The following is a 20,821-nucleotide window of genomic DNA, read 5'->3' on the forward strand; positions in this document are numbered from 1 at the left end:
TCCGTTACTTAATTACTTTAAAAAAAATGACAAAACACACTATCTCATTTGATAATATGATAAATAATGATGAACAATATCAGACACTGCCTATTTTTAGTTACATAACAGACTGCTTTCTTAATAGAAATGATCATATTCTGCACATTACCTAGTTAATTGTATACCCAAGTGTATCTCCTTTATTACTGACCAGCTGTCTCCTTAATGTGCCCCACTGTTGACAAAGGAGACCAGGCCACAGAATGTAACTGAATTGAGGCACATTCATCACAATTATCAGAGAAAATGACTCAGAACTCCTGCCCTGACTGTGGCTAGCAGTGTCATGTCTGAATGCCAAGAAAAACATTAAACGCAATTTTTCAGGGTCTAGTTTGATGGAAAAGCAGTGCATTTACTTTTTCACCATGGGAAAGGAAATAATTTGCATGTTAACGTTACCAAGAACCATACAAAAAGTAAGGCTATTAAATGGAATGTTCATTGATATATTTTCCTTTCATAGTGCAGTGTTTCATTCAGTCTTTAAAACAAAGGAGTTGTTATTCCAACGAGAGAGCACAGAGTAACTGGGTTTATTCTCTCCAAAGTACCAACTTAAGTAGAACGCTATCATTAACATATGAAATACGAAGTTTCTTTTTGCATATTATAAGTGCACTGCAGTCAGGCGGTCGCTATTGGGTGGGGGGTGGAGTCCCAAGTTCCGCTGAGCCTACTATCCCTTGTTTTTACTCACCCTTTCTCCTGGTTTGCCAGCTTCACCAGCTGTACCTGCGGGGCCAGGCAGACCCTAGATGAAAAAAAAAAAAACCCCACAAATTTCCATCTTACGGCTCTATTCAGAGGATTTGCTAATAATTAGTTTTTTCTGGATACTATCTGATATCGACATGATCACAAACTATTCTGTGTTATTAAAGAGTTACACAAAAGTTTGCCTTGAAAAAAGTGGGCCCTTCTTTACTTCAGTTCTGAAATCATGCTCTGTGTGCTGGGGCGGGGGGGTGGGGAGCGGGGGCAGTGCGATGGAGATTGATAGCCGGCTAGTCTGACCAGAGGCAGTATTCTGTCTCAGTTGACTTACCTGGAAGCCTGGAGGACCAGCGGGACCTTGTTCACCTTTTCCACCTTGGACACCCTGAAAGTAATAGTAAAGATAGCGTTAAGTAGAGATGTATGCCCCCATTGCTCTCTACCTAGATAACGTTTGGACCGGAAAAAAAGATGGTCATTTGGCAGGACTAGATTCATTCAGGGCAGCAAAGGACAAGAATGGGAGAAATACTCACCTGTGGTCCAGGAGGCCCCTGAGCACCATTGTTTCCATCAGGACCTGGAGCACCCTACAATAGGTCACAGAAAGGCTCAGCGTTACCTGTGAGTCAGACAGTTTAAGAAGACTCGAAGCCTCATCTTAGCATGATACGAAGCGTATCATCTTAGCATGACTCATTGTGGGTCCCCTGCCCAAATACCAACTTTTGGTATGGCTTGTGGGAAGTCCATGGATGGAGGGCAATCTATGAAGGCCAGAGAATGCTACTAACATATGCATAGCTTTTTAATCCTAGAATAAATTAAATAAAAATCAAATGCGGCCATAAATAATTTTGACCTAAGACACATTCTGATTTGTTAGAGCTCCATCCAGTGCCTTATAAGTGTGGTTGAAAAAGAAAAAAAAGACATTTTGTGACAGTAAAACGATCTTTGGGGATGCCATTTTGAAAAGAAAATGACAGAATTATATCAGATGGCCTCAAAGAATGGGTGTTTCCTAAGTGAACACTACGTGGGCAGATACTCAAAGTCAGCACCTACCCGAGCACCAGCAAGACCAGCATGACCCTTCTCACCAGCTTTGCCAGGATCACCCTATGATAAACATTAAAAAAAAGTACACACTTCATGTCAAATTAAGCATGACAATTCTGACATGTCAATTTCTTGCTTGCTTTGCTTTTCCTTTCTTTTTTAAGGTTCCTAGTCTTTGAATTCCGTTAGCTAAGGCACGACCCATCATCTTGCACCTCCAAGTACAATAAGGCACACCTGTGTCTGCAGGGGCGCAGACTCCGGAGACGGATTTCCATCAGGTGTACAGTGGTATTCTGGAGATCAACTGTTAATGTGCTAAGGGGCTTGCAGTGTTCTTGTGTTGAAAGGGATCCCCCTCCTCCCCGACCTGGCCCTTGAGGTAGAGTGGACCGAGGATAGCAGAGAAACCGAGTTTGGGTGAAAGGCGGCACAGAAGGGCTGAGGGAGGAAAGGGGGTGGTGTTCTTACGGCGGGGCCTTTGGGTCCAGGGAATCCGATGTTGCCAGGCTCTCCTCTTGCTCCAGATGGGCCAATCGGACCAGGCCTGCCGTCAATACCAGGGAGGCCCTGAAACCAGAGTTTATGTAAAGTTCACTCAGCATCGACCAGGGTCTTCCGACCTCAAGCCTGTGATGCTGCCACAGGATGAAACAGAATCATTCTCTGAATGCATAGAGCTTCCTGGGATAAAGTGTCAATAAATTATGAATCCATTTTCCTTTTCTAAATAGGATGTCAGTACACACACAACCAAGTCAATCTCGTATGTACCCAATTCCCTCCTCGTCACCCTCTTCAATTTTCCCTGCCATGGTTTTCTTTTTCCTTCCCTCCTTCCAGTCCTGCGTTCATCTGGACTCCATAATTACAATCTATTACTTTGCGTTCCCAGATGAGGTATGTGGCTGATATTTATTTTCAGTGTGTTCATGTATAAATAAGCCACAGAATAGACTTGATAAGGGTGCAATAAGTGTCCTTGAAAATATAATGGAAAATGAGCAAGTCTTACCATGGGACCTTCTTTACCAGCTGGGCCAACATTTCCAGGGGCACCAGGAAAACCCTATAAAGTAAATGAGGATGCTTTCATGTCGGCACTTTAACGCACATACTCGAGGCTCCAATTTATTAAAATCTCACAAAAGCACTCCCCCCCGCCCCCCACTTCTTGTTTGTTGCCTAGGGTAAATCATTAGGGGCATTAGCCACTAGCTGGGAGGTATGAAAAGAGCTCTGAAATCTTTCTTCTATTTTTTATGCCTTTCCTTTCATTGGAGTTTAGCACAACTGATTCATTTACGGATATCTCAAAGTGTGAAGCAATATACTATATGGGCAAAATGTATCATGTTATTTACCTCATAATAGAAAAACAAATACTTTTAGTAAGCGATTTCCAAAGTGGATTTTTTATTGCTATATTTGGTGTCTTTATTACTTGTTTATGGTACAATTACAGATGATATTCATCCATAAGAGATAATGGAGGCAAAAAAAAATAAAAATCACTCTATTGCTATGGATTAGAGTGTCTACGAATCTAAAGGTCATTTCTCCATGGCTAGTGTGATGCTGAATACATTAAAGCACTTTGTGATTGCTGGAAAAATGATTCCACTTATGAGTCTAATACACTGGTAATGTATAGTCCTAATACGTTTCATGGACACCTTATATAAAACTCACAAATTGAGATAAAAGATTCATGCTGATAGGAGAACCAACCTAATTTGGATATATTAAAATAAATCTATTCTTCCAAAAACCTCACAGCCATTGGATCAAATAATAAATAGGAAATTTATGACCTAACCAAATCTGTAAAAAATATCTCTGGGCTTTGATAAAGTTAAATTAAAAAGGCAACCATCAGCAAATCTACTAACAGATTTACTTTGGATGATTGTTTTTTCTTTTTTATTGTCTTCAAAGATGAATCCTCCCTTTCAAAAAGGAAACAGTGCCAGGTGTGACTTGCTCCGCTTCAATCTGAAACTTACTCGGGGCCCCATGAGGCCAGGCTCTCCAGGGCGACCAGAATCTCCATTGGGACCTCGGACACCAGCAGGGCCGGTCGCACCACGAGGGCCAGGAGGGCCCTATTCAACAGAAGGGAGAGGGGAGGATGCTGAAGCGAAGGACAAACCCACCAAAAGCAGCATCATAGTCCCTGCCCGGGAGGGAGTAATGGACAACGTACCATGACACCAGCTCTGCCGTCAGCTCCAGGAAGACCACGAGAACCAGGACCTCCCTGTAAGAGATTACACGAAACAGGAAAGACTGGGGAAAACCCTTGAATCCAATAGGGCAGCGTTTATTGAAACATGGCTGCATGCCAGAAATCTTGATGCCCTGAAGGGAGAGATACAAACAAAAAAACCAAGCCAAAAAACTTCACCCAAACCCCGAAGGAATGTGTGGAGGAGGCAGGTCTACAAAAGTAGGTCAACGTCGTTTCCAGACCACATTGAGAGTCACTGATTTAATAAAGCAGATGGAAAGCAGATGCTGCCTTCGTCTAGAAAACGCACTCGGTGATTCTGACCAATTCCCAATGAAAGGGTGTCATCAGATCCCTCTGGTGTGTCGGGGCATCAAGAGCATCTGGAACCTACTCTCAGCCCAGGAGGTCCAGAGGGGCCAGTGGATCCGGCTTCACCGTTGGGGCCTCTCTTTCCTTCTTCACCACTGGGACCGGGAGGACCTTGGGGCCCAGCAGAGCCCTGTTTCGTGAGAAAAGCAAACGAGGAGTGAACGGGAAAAATCATTCTTATGTCCTATCCAGCCAGAGAAAAAGTAATCCCTTTTTTACAAAGTAAAAGTAGGACTTTTTGGATCAAATAAGGAATAAATCCATAAAACTGTGATCATCGAACTACTTACGGGCTCACCCTTGTTGCCGCTTTCTCCTTTGGAACCAGCTGGACCAGGCTCACCCTAGGGTTCGATACAAACCGGTGGTCAAAGGACAAACGTGTGCCTTAACGCTCTCACAGACAAACATCTTGGAATATTTATGGGTCCAGATAAAGAGAAGTTCAAGTTCTGTAAGAAGGTGCATGTTCAAACAGCTGGCGGGGCTGGCTGCGTTGAAAGGACTTGAGTGATCTAGAAATGTACCTCACTGACCTTTGGGGAGTGTTCCAGGAGAGCAGGGGGCGTGTGTGTGAGAGAGACGCCCGCACGGACACACGGACAGAGAGAATGGACATGCGCACGCACTCACAGAAGTAATACAGACTAAAAATGCTCAGGAAAGGAAACGTAAAACTGCTAAGACCACAAGAGGAAGTCCGGACGGTGACAAAATGACAGCTGAGCTGGCCGCTCAGGAGGAGGAGCGCTGCGGTGGCGACCACTTACGACGAGTCCTCTGGCCCCAGTAGCACCAGCAGCGCCAACAGGCCCGGGAATTCCGCGGGGTCCAGGGAGGCCGGGAGCCCCAGCCACACCGGGCAGGCCCTGGAAGAGAAGGCGGCGTGGCGGGTCACGAGGGGCCTGGCCGGCGAGGCGGCGCCCATCCAAGTGCCTCTGAGGGCGGAGCAGCGCCCCAAAGCCAGATACTCACAGCAGCACCCTTAGCACCAGCCAGGCCGTTGGCTCCAGGGTTACCCTGTGAGCAGAAAGAAGGGAGAAGGCGGTCGGCTACGGGCAGTGTTTCCGTTCTTCTTTGAGCCCAGCTTCGCGCCCTTTGCCTGCTCCCACCCCGTGGGGTTAATGATGGGGGCTACTTACAGGAGGTCCAACGGGGCCGGAGACACCCGGAAGACCTACTTCACCGCGGGGACCCGCGGGACCAGCAGGACCAGGGTTGCCAACAGGTCCGAGTTCACCCTAAGAGAGGGAACGACACTGAGGCATCGGTCTGCAAATAATGAAAGAGCGAATCTCCATTTTTAGGCCGGCAAGTTCCATGATCTTTCTTGGGAACTGCAATCATTTCCCTCCTCTGGTTTGGTACCACCGATTTGGATTTGAGTTCCCTCTCGGCTACCACCTTCACCTACTTCTGTCTCTCTGTGATAGAGACTCCAGTTCTCAGCTAGCCGGTCCTCACTAGTTTGGGAGCATAGCCCAGAGGGGTCCCATAAAACACATTTCCTTGTTGGCTTCTCTACCTATGTTCTTGGGCTCAAGTACAGAGACACTGTTTCAAGCTTGGAGTGAGAACACAGGTCATTCTACAGCCATTTTGAAAGGGGGACTCATTAAGTTCCCTGTTGTGTAATTATCTATCTGCAAACTCTGGGCCTATCTTTCCCATCACAACGAGAAGTTGATCAAGGTAATGACAGTGGTCGGCAGTGTTTTTACCTTGGGGCCAGGAGCACCTGGAAAGCCTGGAGGGCCAGCAGACCCAATGGGACCCTGAAATCAAAGTAGAATGTGGTAAAGAGACTTCCTCCCAGCAAATTAACACCACAAGACCAGAAAATTGAAGTGGCTTGATCTTATTTAATATTGGCAAAGAGAAAGTGGACAGCTAGTCTGTTGCCATTAATACCAAAGGGGATACATCCAAGGAATCCAAGGGGAGGTACAGTTTACTTTATGTAGCAATGAAAAGCGCTAGGGATAGTAGTACTTATAAAAACAGAACCTTCGAGAGACCACATAGAACGTTTGGTAAGGTGTCTAAAATGGTGTTATTTTTTATAAATTAATAAAGAAGATAGTTCCCACCCCACACTCTCAACCCCTTCCAAATTCTTCGGTGTCAAAACTTACAGCAGGACCCACAGGACCCACACTTCCATCACTTCCACGGGCACCCTGTGAAGAAAATAAGGAGACAGAGTCAAGAGGAAAGTTAAGTGGCCGTTATTAGAAGAGTTTTTAAAAGGATAAGGGACAAAAACGGAAGCACTCACAGCTGGACCAGGGGCACCGATGCGTCCTCTCTCACCAGGAAGCCCACGGGCTCCCTAGAAGCAGAAATATTTTCAGTGAAATCCAGAATGCTAATTTTAAAAATGTCACAGACATCATTTGCTTTGTCCAATTTCCCACATGTGCAAGAATCCACTAGAAATAAATAGGTCTTGTTCTAATTCCAACTAAAAGGTAATGGATTTCAATTAAGTATGCAGAAGGTTATTAGAAAAATATCAAAGAGTACAATGCCGAGGGAAATGGTAATTAGCAAAAACATGAAAGAAGTTCCAGCTTGCACAGAGGGTACACATTCAGATTTACAATCAAGTCATCGATACTTACTGTTTGACCTGGAGTTCCATTTTCACCAGGGGCACCGGGTTCACCCTATGTGGAAAAGAAGGATTGAGTTTTTGTTCGTTACAGGTATCAATTATTTTTTTTTTCCTGATTGGGTCATTTTTACCCTATTATTTTAATTTGAACCATTTATATATTTTGTAACATTTCTTACACAAATAGACTTTCTCAATTATGCCAGTCACATAAATTTTTTAAATTTCTAAAATACGAGTTTTTAATATAGGTAATAGCAAATGTCACAGTACTAGGGAGATGTGGTCATTTGAGGGTTATGTATCCCAGCTCTACTTTCCCCTTAGATTTTGGGTATCATTTTGACTAGGCTTATGTATCAGGAATGATATCATAGAAAGAGACAGCAGAGGATAAACTGCTTTCAATAGAACCACATTTACCCTCTTTAAAGTTATTTTTAACACTTGGTATTTTCATTTTTGTAAAACATGCATGGAAATTTAAAGCTTTGTAGTATTTTTCAGAGCTGTCTTATTTATTTCCAACCTATATTCTTATCTTGAGTGAAAACCATGGTGGTGACAGGGGAGGGGGAGCAGTAATTTAATAAAATGGCACATGTAAAGGAACTTTGCTTCTAAGTCATCTGATTAATATCTGGAAGAAACAGATTTGCGAGACCCTTTAGGAACCCTCCGTTTCTAGGCTTCTATGTGAAGTGTATTCTTTGGGAATAGGCACAAAGTCCATTCTTTGAGAGTCAGAAATTCTAGTCTCTGCCCTCCTAACTACTAGATGTGTGACTCTGGGCAAGTCACTCATTCTCTCTGAGCCTCAGTTTCCCTCATCGGCAAAATGAGGGGGGGTCACCAACGCTCCTTTCGGCTCTAACATTTTATGATGCTGGGACTAGTAGTCTGAGCCATTACATTAGGCTCCAGGGAGAATGAGTTTGACCTTATCCATTTCTGTGGCAGCTGGAAAGTTAGAACAGATTCTCCATATTCATGTTCATTTCTGGTCCCGCTAGTATTCGTTACTCATTAATTTGTAATTACGTTGGTATTCACTTTAATATCACATTATCTCCTTAATAGGAGAGAGAACATTTTATAGTTGAAAACGCTGTCAGAGAAGAGCCTAGCCAAGAGATAACACACTTCTGAGACTTTAATTACCTAATTAAAAATTTTTTGAGTGTGCACAGATAAATCACAGGAAAGAGGTTGAAAAGTGTATTGTGACATGAATGTACCTATCTAATTAGTGCATGGCAAAGGAGAATTTACAGTTTAAAATAACATAGCGTTCTAATATCTGATTATATGTTTATTTACTTTTAGTTTGGCTGCAGAGATGGCTGAAATTGTAGGAGGATAGGAAATGAAGGCAGAAACTGTGGACATTATTTTTATCTTAACTGTTTAATAGATATTGAATTAAATAAATAGTATTAATAACTGGCCTTTTGTCACAGAATCCCATATCCTCACCATTGAGGGCTCTGAAATACCGAAGAGAAAATAAGATACTCTTTGGAATATGAGCAGTCTTCACTAAAAATATCCTTTCTGATGGGCATGGGGAATTACAGTCAACTGTTTTAAAAACAATGCTTCTGATGTAGTATTTACCTTCACACCTGGAGCTCCGGGCTGTCCCTTCAATCCATCCAGACCATTGTGTCCCTGAAACGCAAATCCTTATTATTAAAATGTCGTTCCATTATAGTGCTTGGTCAAATCCTGACCCCCACCCCAGGTGATGGCCGCTTCTGTGCAACGCCAGGCCGGCGAACTCGCACCCGGCAAACTTGCTCCATTGCCCCTGATAAGTCACTAAACCTCCCTGCACTTGAAAGGGAAGGAAATAGAACGAGATGCTCTCTCACAGCCTTGCCCTCTTAAATAATTTTTACAATTTTCAGATGGGTTTAAGTACCTCTTAAAGTCATACGCCTTTTACACAATTTTCTCCGTAGGGATCCTCGTTTCTTGGAAGCTAGGAACATACTGAGAAAAGTACACCCCACTCTCCTTTTCAGCCATCTGAACTCTTCTCTAACTCTCTTTACTCTGGCGAATTCCGGGAATTTGGTAGCAAGTATGTGTCACCCAGGAGTTGAAATATAGTCAGGGCTTTTCCTAAAAGCATTTACTCTCCTCTGGGGAAAGGATGCGCTCACCCTAATGCCCTTGAAGCCAGGAAGTCCAGGAGTCCCAGGGAAACCACGAGCACCCTTAAAAAGAAACACACAAGACAAATAATGTTTTCGTTCCAAATTGGAAAACAGTGATCTCTTCCCTCCGAATTATTTCTTCTCATTGAAGTTCAAGCTTGGAACCAAAGAACTAGGATATTTTTAAGCCTGGAGCAGCAAATTCACTTGCTCTCCTTTGAGTAACTAATACTAGGGGATCTGTACAAAACATGATGTAGCTCACGGTATGCTTGCTGTCATTAAAACATTCCTTGCATTAACAAAAACTGTATGCGTTCTTAACCAGGCTCCTCGGCTCGTCGGATGCCTTCAGTGAGTAGTACAAGCGTTCAAACATCCAGGTGGCCACTTAGACTGATCCCAGCTTTACCAACCATCTTGCATGGAAGACGCCCCTGGCATCCAGACTGGAGACACCGGGAGAAAAAGCTCACCTGTGGTCCAACAACTCCTCTCTCACCAGGTCGTCCAGGTTTTCCAGGGTGACCCTAAAACATGAAAGCATCGTAGGGTCAGCCTTTTCTTGCTAAGCCATCAGGTGAAAGCCGGAACATCTTGGTTTTTAAAATGGGGGAAAAAGGCATTCTATAAAAATGTGGGTCCAGATATATATTTAATTAACAACGAATTTCCTTACATACACACAAATTAAGATTTCATTAAAATAACATCTTCCATATGGGGAAGAGTTATGTCGGGCATATTCAGCTTTTGGCCAAATACTTCATTTGAATCCAGAAATTCTTGTCGAGGCAGGAGTGTTTAAATGGCATTTTGGAAATGCTTATGAGTAAATACTCACATCCTCCCCAGCCTTGCCAGGAGGCCCAGGTGGACCACGAGAACCCGCAGGACCCTGAGAAAACAGGACACCAGTCATTTTGTTAAGGTTATATTAATAAACATCTTGAAGAAAAAATCTATCACAACGGACGAAAATGTACTCACAGTTTGACCAGGTTCACCGGGCTCACCAGCAGGTCCTTGGAAACCTTGAGGGCCCTAAAAGAAAACAATACGTCATACTCCACACCTTTCTTTAATTCTGGTTTTTTCCCTAAGAGAGATTACACGCTGCTGGTACTTACAGGAGCTCCAGACGCACCAGGTGGCCCTCGAGGTCCCATCAAACCCTGGAAAGAAGACAAGTCTTAGTACCGAGAAGTTACCGTGGTGGCGGTCTGAGTTAGAGACGACTGGCATAGTAGTGCCACAGGCATTTTGTGATAGACAAACAGGATTATCCTGGTTTTGTTTCAGTTCTTGTTTCTGCCAAGGAGGCTCTTAAGGACCGACATTCCCTCCACTATTTCTCGGTCTTTGATTCCGCCTTTTCTCCTAACCCAAATCAGCAGAGCCCAACTGGATAGGTGGCCACAGGTTCCTTAAAGTTGCAGACACCTGGGCAGGTCGAGATTGTTTTAATGCAATGAAGCGGATCTGTCTTTGCACAGTTCGGGACCTACAGCCACCTTCTAGGCAGTGGACAAAGCCTTTCCATTTGGATTCCCTCGATCAGAGGTCATCTCCCCATGTCATATTTAGCTAAGAAATTGATATTTTTATTGCCACAAGGGGCATAAACTGAAAAGGATCAAAAGATATTAGAGGGAGGTTTGTTATATAGCCTTATAGCTCCTTTTAGGGCTGCTGGGGACTGATGAAAATGTCAGACAAAAGCGGATGTGGTGAGGGGTGAAGGAAAAATAAAACAGTACTGAAACATCTTCCTGGAGGGTTCTAATATTATTACTGAAAATGTGGCCCACAACCACAGCAGATGGTTCTTCCTTTTGTTCTTCCTCCTGTGCACGCCAGTGGAGTGAGACTGTTACTAGATGGCGAGCTAAATCCACATTCTCGACTCCCCTTTGCAGTAATCAATACCCATGCAAGCTCTCCTGTAGGGACCAGCTCCTTCATGCTGAAAATATTGCATAGGCAAGTCTAGAGTAATTTGTTCATGACACACCAACCATGGGACTCCGCAGGCAAGTCTGCCCCACAGTATCAATGCCTAGAGTGAAATAATGTGGACTTTATTAAAAAGCACCTCATCTTAATTATAAGAATTATTTGTTTGGTTTTAGAAATTGCTTCCACATTAAAAGAAACTGTCGCTTTTCAATCAAAGTAATCTTTTAGGTATACATTAAAAATAATTTTCTTTGACACCATGAATTTTTAATTACATTTATTCATTTTTCCGCGTATTTGCAACAATTTCATTTACATAGAAGGTAGTTTATTTTGTTGAGGCTGTGAGACGGACGATGATTACTCATTAATTCAGAGAAGAACCCTGTGGGGTTTTATAGTTATTGATTTTCCAACATGGCAAATTATTTTAATACTTCATTGCTGCCTATCTTTCTTATTTGCGAACCACATATCTGTTGATTACATATGTCTATGACTGTGTGTGGATGGGGCAAGCTTAAATTATATTACACTGATATTTAAAAGTAAAACACTCCCTTTTATGCCCCCCAGAGAATGTTCCAAAGTCAGGGGAATCTGAAATCCATATTAATTTTCTGGGCTTATGTAGGCTATTTTATTAGTGTTTTGCTTTTTTTTTCCCCTTTAGCTTCTTCTTGAGACATGGGTACTGCTTTAAATCTGACTAATGTTCAGCATTAGCTGAAATGGCTAATTTCAAATATCCAATATAAACAAAGCCAAAGAAAATCTCTACTTCTTCATTTCAGATATGGATGTTTTAAATTACCAGGAAAAATCTGGAAATTGGAAATCCATCAATTAAAGGCACATTACTTCTCAAGTGAGAGTTTTAACTTACAGAAAATATTATCTTGCCCTTATAGTGTATTAGCTTATTGCGGACCATTAGGTCCAGCTGAACATCTTCTTTTGAAGACAGAGCACTGAATGCATTGTCCAGGTAAAATTTATACTTTAGAGACCATGTTAACATTAAACTGTAGTGTTTAATCAACTTAATATTTTTAGTTCCAGCAATTTTTCCCTTTATTTAATACATACTAGTATATATTGTGCATGCTCATATTATTTTTTTTTCTAACACATCTCATTGATCCTTGTCGGAAGGCTCGCTTGTTAAAGACAGACCATCATCATCATAATCATATAGGGAACTTTTCTAGATGTTACTCAAATTATAGGATATGTTGCTAACTATTTGCGCTGAGTGATATGAATGCTAAATTATACTCATATTCTCTTCTATATGGATTCATAATTAATAGACTAAAAAGGTATCAATCAAAAGGTATTAAAAGAAACATTTCCAGTACTTATAACTCCTTGAGGGAGGGTGAAATTCTGTCATATTCACGGCTACATCCCTAGTGCATAGTACAGTCTGGGGCTCATTGAAGGCACCTGATAAATAGTTGTTGAATAAACTGATGTTTTATTCAAGTACTAGATATGTGAGACATGATGTCGCTGATTATGAGACATCCTGCCTGGAGGCTAGTCCTAGTTTTGCCATTAACCACTTCCATGGCCCTGGAAAAGCTTAAATTCTCTAGTGTAGACTAAATGGGCTGGGGCATCTGGGTGGCTCAGTCGGTTAGGCCTCTGACTCTTGGTTTCGGCTCAGGTCTTGATCTCAAGGTCCTGGGACTGAGCCCTGCATTGGGCTCCGCACTCAGCGCAGAATCTGCTTGTCCCTCTCCCTCTGCTCTTCCCTCCCCTCCCACTCAAATAAATAAATAAAATCTTTTTAAAAAAATGGGCTGGACTAGAACTTGCTGCTCCTTTCCAGCAAGTTTATATAACTTAATACCTCTGTGTCTCTAAGGGTTGCTTAAAATTCTAAGCAATGTTAAAGAATATAAAAAAAAATTATTCAGAGTGATCACTCTTTTGAATTATATTGATTTATCTAAGTTATAGTTACTATGTCCAGAGATTATTTACACACTGGAAACATGTTTGTAGAGAAGATTCAACCCCCAAGATCTAGGCTTAGATTGTTATAGATTTGAATACAAAAGGAGTTGCTGCTTTTATCTGATCTAAGTATTGAGTGTTAACCTAGGTAGTTAAGGAAATGACGATGTGAAATTTTTAACATAAAAACAAATTCTCTATTCAGTAATTTTTTGGCTAAGATTAAAAAGAGAGAAACATACCATTGGTCCAGGGCCAAGGCCAACTCCTTTTCCAGGATCATACTGAGCTGCAAAATTCTAGAGGGGCAAAAACACATTATATATATTAAAATTACCAGCTCTGTAGTTCACTTTCTCATCCTACTTGTAGAGATTTTTATGTTGTTGTTTAAAAGGGAGCAAAATTTTTATATGTTTATTAGTTTATAATTCCATATTGAGCTAAGTTCCTAAAAAGTCAGGAGAAAATACAGGTTTAAAATTGAGTCCCCATCTGGTGTGAAGTGGGAAGCCTCCCTACCTTATTTTTTCAAGCCCTTTCCTGCCCTGCTTTCGCCTCTCCCTTCTCCCCACCCTCTACCTCTACCCTGAGAAAGGGGCGCTTTCTAACTTTAAGTCACTGGAGACCCCTGATATATTGAGCAGAGACCAAGAGGTCACCTTTGCATTCCTACCTGTTGCCCTGTTCCTCCACAACTACACCAAAGTGACTCAGAGACCTTTCTCTTGCTGGAGTTTCAAGAAGGATATAAAGAGTTTTCAAGTTTAGACGAAAATTAAATTAAAATGCCCCTTGGAAGATTAAACTTTTAAAAAATAGTTCACAGTAATAACTTTACTGTTAAAGATCTCTCTTATAGTAGTAGATCTATTAAAGAAGGTGCTTTTTAATGCACTCAGTAGATAAGCAATCATAATAAGATCTTTTGGGGGAGAAAGGTCTTATTTTACTGGCATACAGTTGGGTATTAGAATCAGGCTTCTGATTCATAGTGCTAACCAATTAAGCAAATATGTTTTCCTTCCTGCAGCGAGGCCATTTGGCACTCATAGCATTGTTAAAGACATAAAGCTAAAAGAAGATATTAATGAAAAAGGGAAATGTACTTTTCTCAAATTAGTTTCAAGCAAATTAAACCTAAAACTACTTTGAATGTTGGTTCAGCAGACTTCAAGCCAAGGAGAATAAAAAGAGTAGGATGTTTGTGAAATTGCTCAAGATCAGGGAATTCACTTATAATTCAATCTAATCAAACTCTTTAATAATGCAACACCTCTTATTTGTGCCCTACTGATGAAAGATATGAAATCCCCAAATTAAATAATAGTCGTGAGGGCTGCAGCTACCTTCAGTGAACACAAAGACCAGTCCTGTAATTGACAAGGGCCCACAAAGAGACCGGGCAGAGCAAAATCTTGAATGAAGAAACCAAAGAAATGAAATAAAATGTACTAATATCCAAATAGCAGACTCTCCCTTAACTGCTAAAAATAAGTCCCACAATGAGCCTTATTTCAATAGAGGTATAAGACACTGAAGTGAGCTAAAAGTGAGCAGTACTTAAGACACCTTACCCCGCCAAGACCAGGGGGGCCAGGAGGACCAGGTGGACCAGGAGGGCCTGGGATACCATCGTCACCATCTCTGCCTGGTGGGCCTGGTGGACCCTGTTTTGTAAAAAGTGAATTCGGTCACAGTTAGACAGACCCCCATAGAAACCTATACATATAAAAGGAGACCTAAGAATACATGTGGTAAGATTCGTTGTTCAGACCTTTCAATGTGCAAGTGGTAAGGAAATTTAATACACCGTATTTGTCACTAATTGAACTTCACTTATGACCTTAGAAGAAGGTTTAGTGACTGATACAATACAAAGAAGACAAAAGACAGACCAGTTCCTCTGGGAGAGGGATTTCTCAGCCTTTGAATATCAATTCGTAATGGAGCTCCAGGATTCAAATAAAGATGGAAATTATAGCTACCATTTATAACCCTTAAACTTCATATGGAAAACAGTGCACAAGTGATGTACTCTGTATATTGATTGTCAGTTTCAGACTGATGAACTTATTCAACTGTTTTGGTACATTATGTATGAATGGTAGATTAATTGATATGATAATTAATAAAGTCACTTTATCACAAGGTAGAAAATCTGCAGATTTCCTAACATTAACACTATTTATGTTGTTACCGTAATTTACTGACATAATGCTACCTCTAATAGACTGTTTGAGTGGAATACATTTTAGACTGCACTTCCCAATAGATATGAGATATATAGGTATTTGTATATTGGCAAAAGTGTCATATAATGTAGTTATACATGCCAAATAAGCATAGCAGGGAGATCTAAGAATACCATGGATAAATTGTAAACAGTTTGCACATTTACGAATTTAGACAGAAACATGTTGTTGACTGCTATTTCACTACTATTCCCAGGCTACGTAAGAGATCTTACTTGAAAAGCAAACAAAACCTGTGCAAAGAGAGGACTGTGGTGGTTAGGTAGATATATTTCCCTTATGCATAAGTTGGACAGGTCAACTGAAAACAAAGAAAGACAGACCATGCAAAGAATATGGCTGCTTATAATAGCTTTGCTTTCTAAAAAGATAATCTTGTTCTAAAAAAATAGTGATTATATATAACAATGTTCATTCACCTCTTCTGTAGGGCATTATCTGCTTAAAAGGTGGTGCAAATATCTGGATACATAATACTCTTGTAAACTGTCTAACCTGTAGTTATTCAGATATGGTCCAAAGCTTTTCAACAGTTCAAAAAGTACACACCCTTTCTCCACGTGGTCCTCTATCTCCAGCTGGGCCCTACGAGGAAGATACAAACAGCACAATAATAAATGTCTAAGCAATTTCCAGTGAACGAGCAAGCATTCTTGACAATAATTAGTCGATAAGACTGATCTAAACACAATATTATTAGAAAGTAGCTGTAAAAATGGCATAATACAATAGAAAAAAGGTATATTGTTTTTATTATAATTACATGTAATGTTTTTAAACCAGGAGACTAGAGGCTGCAGTCTCCAGTCATTAGGCCAATATTATAACTACTATTTTTAGAAATACGATTTCTATGGATAAAATTGCCATTTTGTTACATCGCTAACAGTATATTTATATAGATAAAGCCCTTTAAAATAAACTTTCATTTACTACCTATAATTAACATAATACTCATTCCATCTCCAGAATTAAAACAAGTCTTTTTTTTCTTTAGTATGTAAATCACCAGTTTGTATAATATAAGTGTAATTAGAGATAATTCTGGAAGATAATAAAGCTTGGTTATCTTAAACATCAAAGCTACTTTATTTTATGGTTTAGCTAATGCATTTCCATGTGGGCAAAATCTTGACCAAATATTTTCCTTCTGTAGTTTACTATAAATTTAGTTAAATCAGAAGTTACTTCTGATCATTTCAGATATTATGGAAAAGTATTGGACTCTTACCTTTCTTGCAGTTGCCTAGAAAAGAATAAGAAATAATTATGACGAAAAATTGTATATTTTTAAAAATGGCTAACATTTCTGTGTAGTATACAAATATATCTATAGAGTATATACATTGTGCATACCATTATTCCAATATTTCAAAGTATGATTTTAAATTTTACAAATAAATTAAATAACATATGTTCAGAACCAAAATGCATACTTATCTGTAATTATGCCTCAAACTCAATTCATGAGCTAAGAAATTGTTCCTAATACTCTTGCAAATGATTCCAAGGGAGTAACAAGAGTCTCTAGCTCTGTGAAGTCTCCTGCTTTGTAGCAGTGGATGCTTAAAACCCAAACTTCCACTGGATTATTTATTCTGTTTCTTATGAGCATTCTTGTAAGGGTGGTCTTATTCAATAGCACCGCCCATTTTGGAAATTGGGGTGGGTACTTTCTAGGCAGCCAGCGAAGTCTGACTACCATAACTCTTGATGATTTTCTTGGAAATCCAGGTTGTTCCACACCAGTGTAGCCTCCTGTTCCTTCCCCAGAGAAGGCATTAGGGTGGCCAAAGCCACCTCAGTATTAAAAAAAAAAAAAATTTTTCTAAAAATAATTTTGCTCACCTCTTGTAAAGCTGTAGAGGAAAGGGAAAAGAGGGAAATAATCATTAGTATCATTTCATTGATGGATAGCTGTGATTAACAAATAGGTATATTAGTCTATAAAATGGACTTAATTAAAGGATCAAGTATATTTTTTATTAAGAATATTCTAATGAATTGGAAATTATGCAGGTCAAAATTATGGCAGGGATCAGCAGGGTGATTTCTTTGCAATATTAATATGCAAATATATTTTGAATTAAATTGTTAATTATTTACTATTTTATAAATACTGTGAAATATTAATGTGTCTGAAGGATATTTCCAATGTGTAGTAATTAAGTCGGTAAACTGCATAGGTGGATCGCTGAATGTAAGACCAGTACACTGATGAAGAAATAATTTATGGTTTAGATAGTTTTTGGTATTTAAAAATCTAAAAAAGGGAAAATTTAGGGAACTATGTTACCTAAATACTTTGTTTTTTATAAAAATTACCTAGTGCTTCATTGAGTTACCTTACTGTCCTTTTTCAAAAGGTCTAAATTGCAAATTAGTCACTATGAGAATGGAGCCATTTGAACATCTGAAATTTTGCTTTAAACTGGTTCACTTAAATTAGGTAAGGTATTTTACCAATATGTATCACTTTTGTCCCTGAGAAGGAATTGCTCCGTATAAATGGGAAAACTGGATTAAAGATCTTGAGAAGTAATGGGAAAAACACACTCAAGTAATAACCCCCCCTTTGCCATAATTGCTCTAAGTCCTTAAAGACCGAATTCCTCTCCTACAGTATAAAAATTATAGGTTAACACAGGATATAACGGTGGCCAAGCTGGCAACAAGATGAATCACCCCTAAAAATTGCTTTAATTAGGTGCCAAGAAGTGTGTCATTTGGAGTAAGAACATCTGTTGCAATAGTCACAATTCAGGAGGGTGGACCACATCCAGCACTGATATTTAAGGGCAATTTATGAGAATTACTTTTAAATTAGGAAAATGATATGTTTACTTCATTGTGTCCATCAGTAGGAAGAATAATTATGCCCAGGCTTGATTAACGGAACTCCTTATGATTTTGGAAATTTGCCTTTTAATTACTCAGACTGAGCCATTTTGAAGAAATGTGTGTTTGGTAACTTTTATTCCAGACTGCAGTTGGCTGTTGGTCAGAAGGTGAACTGCCTTTTGTACCTTCAGACTTGCCTAGGTCTGTTTTCATCTTTCCTTAAGGAGCCAACTCTTTCCCCCATCCTCAGATCTCATAAAAAGGAAATCGGTAATGTGAATTTGTTCTACAATTACTCCTTAGTATCCACAGTGTGTATACTAAAAGTGGACAAAGGGAGAAAACACACACACACACAAATGAATCGGCAATGATGCAATGGTAGACACCGTGGCATGTGGGTGGAGCAAACTCTTTATAGAGTGTTGGGTGTGGCCAGACACCCCTCAGACTCTACCAAGTCAGTATCTTTGTCTGGTAATTAGGCAGCCATTTTCAAAAACGGACAGATTTTCTCCATTCTATCTTGACATAGAAGTCTGGTCATGAAACCTATGGCTGAAAGTGGCCTCGGAGTCCATCTAATCTGCATTCTGCGTTTTAGAAAAGGCTCAGCGGGACTTGCCCGAGGTCGCATGGTAAATTAGTGGCCAAGTCATTGGAAAACCCCGGGTCTCTTGAGTTTCGGATCCATGTTGATATTTTCCAACTTGCTGTGTTCAGAATGTCTGATTGTCACAGGGAACATGATAAAGAGGTAACTTGCAGGCTCAACGAAAGGCAGAACAGGTTTTAATTAAATAATGTTACCATTTCCATGACCAGATAATAAATGGAAAAGCTAATTCTACTCTTCAGACTGTATCCATCCCAAGTAACATCATTTTCGTTCCCAGGATACACCGACTAGCTACGGGGGATGGCTTCAGTCAGAAATGCAGGTCCCCTCTCCGTGTAAACCTGTAGGGTCTCTCCTGGGGATTCCATTAGCGTAAGGCCTGGTCCCCTGTGCTTCCACTGTCCTCCCTCCAGAGGGCGCCTCATAGTTATCGTCATCATCCAGGCAAGCCTTAAACCGCCCAGAAGAGCAAAGCCCTTAGGGGGTGAGTTCTGTGTTACTAAATTCAAGGGCTTTTTAAAGCAGGCCTCAAGTTTTACGGGGTGGGCGTCAGTGCAGCCATGGGGCCTGAGAGTTGTCAATATCTCACCCTTAGGAAAAAGACTTTCTGCTCTCTTTGAGCCTCACTGATCCAGATCAAATTCAGACTCACTTCGAGTTGAGAGAAAAGTTCCCTAACTTTTGGCGAGGGTTGAGCCTTTTCTGTTTTCATTTCTAAAATAATTCCCACGTTTCTCATCCATGCCTGCGTTTCTCCACATGCCAGGAAGCCTTCCTTCCAAGCTGGACCTAGAATTGACTTTAGGTTTTTTTTTTTTTTTTTTTTTTTTCAGATCAGGGTGCCCACCCATCTAACCTTTCTCCCCCTCTGCCCCAAACAAGCCGAAGGCACTTACATTGGCATGTTGCTAGGCACGACGTTACTGCAAGCAGCAACAAAGTCCGCGTATCCACAAAGCTGAGCATGTCTACCACTTAGACATGCAGACTCCTTGTGTCGCAGAGCCCCTGGGTCACCGGCGGAGGTATCACCTGGCGGGCGCAGGCATGCAGTCGTGGCCAGTACCTCCAACTTAGCTGAAACCTCCTGCCGCCTTGGTGCTAAAATAATAAAGCCCGGATCTGCTCTATTTATACGGCCAAAGTTTCCCTGGCCCGAGGGTGCCTCCAAAAGCGCCTCCACCAATCGCAAGGCTGGGGCTGGGGGCCCGGGCAGCCACAGCTGGGAGGAGACTGCGGGGGCGCAGAGGAGGGAGCGAAGGGGGGAGGGACGTGGCCACGGGGCTGGCTTCTTAAATTGGTTCCATTCTTTTTGAGGACGTGGACACTTTTGAGGCTTTCAAGGGGAAACTCTGACTCGCTGTCTGCATACCTCCGCCCTCCCCATCCCCCCGCCCTTCCCCGCCCTTTCCAAGTTTGGAAACACTTTGGGACACGTCGGAGCGCTCTGCAGACACCGACGTGGGCACACTTTGCAGATCTCTGGGCAGCCGGGCAGCTGTAGAAGGGACGGGAGCCCGGAGATCAAAGCAGGAGCTGTCCAGCCCTGTCTCACCTTGTGCCCTGCGGGCCACCCGCAGGGTGGAGGGCGCGCGCCGGGCGCGGAGGAAGCAAGGGAGGAGGGAGTGGGGATTCGACAGCGTGGCGCAGCCGAAGGCCGCCCTCCCCCCGCCCCCTCTCCCCGTCCCCTCCCCCGCCCGCGCCCAGCTTGTTCCAGCTTTGGGGCGTGTGTGCCCCCACTTTCTCAGCAGTAACGCTCTCGCCTGGCTCCGGGAGAGGGTGAGAGGGGGGGTTCTGTCTGTGCAGGGTTGGGTTGGAGTCCGAGGACGCCTGCCGTTGGGGAGGAGGGGGGAAACACGCGAGGGGTAGCGTGGCACTGAGCACGGGGGAGGATATGCTTTGCGCACTCTAGACTGGACCCAGCCACTGGGGAAGTCCTTCGACCTCTACTGAGGCTGACTCTCGGTTTAGGCTTTGGAG

General features: G+C 41.7%; 1 protein-coding gene across 1 annotated transcript in view; it reads right to left on the bottom strand.

The window, feature by feature from the left end:
• COL1A2 (collagen type I alpha 2 chain) overlaps positions 1-20,136 on the bottom strand; it is a 35,285-nt gene extending 15,149 nt beyond the window's left edge. Inside the window, exons 1-29 of the mRNA XM_045864684.1 lie at positions 19,738-20,136; positions 17,230-17,240; positions 16,613-16,627; positions 15,931-15,966; positions 14,704-14,796; positions 13,369-13,425; positions 10,333-10,377; positions 10,193-10,246; positions 10,047-10,100; positions 9,679-9,732; positions 9,209-9,262; positions 8,658-8,711; positions 7,048-7,092; positions 6,702-6,755; positions 6,559-6,603; positions 6,145-6,198; positions 5,566-5,664; positions 5,399-5,443; positions 5,194-5,292; positions 4,714-4,767; positions 4,446-4,553; positions 4,028-4,081; positions 3,828-3,926; positions 2,837-2,890; positions 2,293-2,391; positions 1,828-1,881; positions 1,296-1,349; positions 1,091-1,144; positions 743-796 (exon numbers count right to left, since the gene is read on the bottom strand). Coding sequence (XP_045720640.1) covers positions 743-796; positions 1,091-1,144; positions 1,296-1,349; positions 1,828-1,881; positions 2,293-2,391; positions 2,837-2,890; positions 3,828-3,926; positions 4,028-4,081; positions 4,446-4,553; positions 4,714-4,767; positions 5,194-5,292; positions 5,399-5,443; positions 5,566-5,664; positions 6,145-6,198; positions 6,559-6,603; positions 6,702-6,755; positions 7,048-7,092; positions 8,658-8,711; positions 9,209-9,262; positions 9,679-9,732; positions 10,047-10,100; positions 10,193-10,246; positions 10,333-10,377; positions 13,369-13,425; positions 14,704-14,796; positions 15,931-15,966; positions 16,613-16,627; positions 17,230-17,240; positions 19,738-19,807 — 1,722 coding nt within the window. The 5' untranslated portion in view covers positions 19,808-20,136. The remainder of the gene's footprint in view (positions 1-742; positions 797-1,090; positions 1,145-1,295; positions 1,350-1,827; positions 1,882-2,292; positions 2,392-2,836; positions 2,891-3,827; positions 3,927-4,027; positions 4,082-4,445; positions 4,554-4,713; positions 4,768-5,193; positions 5,293-5,398; positions 5,444-5,565; positions 5,665-6,144; positions 6,199-6,558; positions 6,604-6,701; positions 6,756-7,047; positions 7,093-8,657; positions 8,712-9,208; positions 9,263-9,678; positions 9,733-10,046; positions 10,101-10,192; positions 10,247-10,332; positions 10,378-13,368; positions 13,426-14,703; positions 14,797-15,930; positions 15,967-16,612; positions 16,628-17,229; positions 17,241-19,737) is intronic.
• Positions 20,137-20,821: the final 685 nt, after the last annotated feature.

Source organism: Mirounga angustirostris, unplaced genomic scaffold, assembly GCF_029215605.1.
Source record: "Mirounga angustirostris isolate CCGP_5_RB_7025 unplaced genomic scaffold, mMirAng1.0.hap1 SCAF_12, whole genome shotgun sequence".
NCBI lineage: Eukaryota > Metazoa > Chordata > Mammalia > Carnivora > Phocidae > Mirounga > Mirounga angustirostris.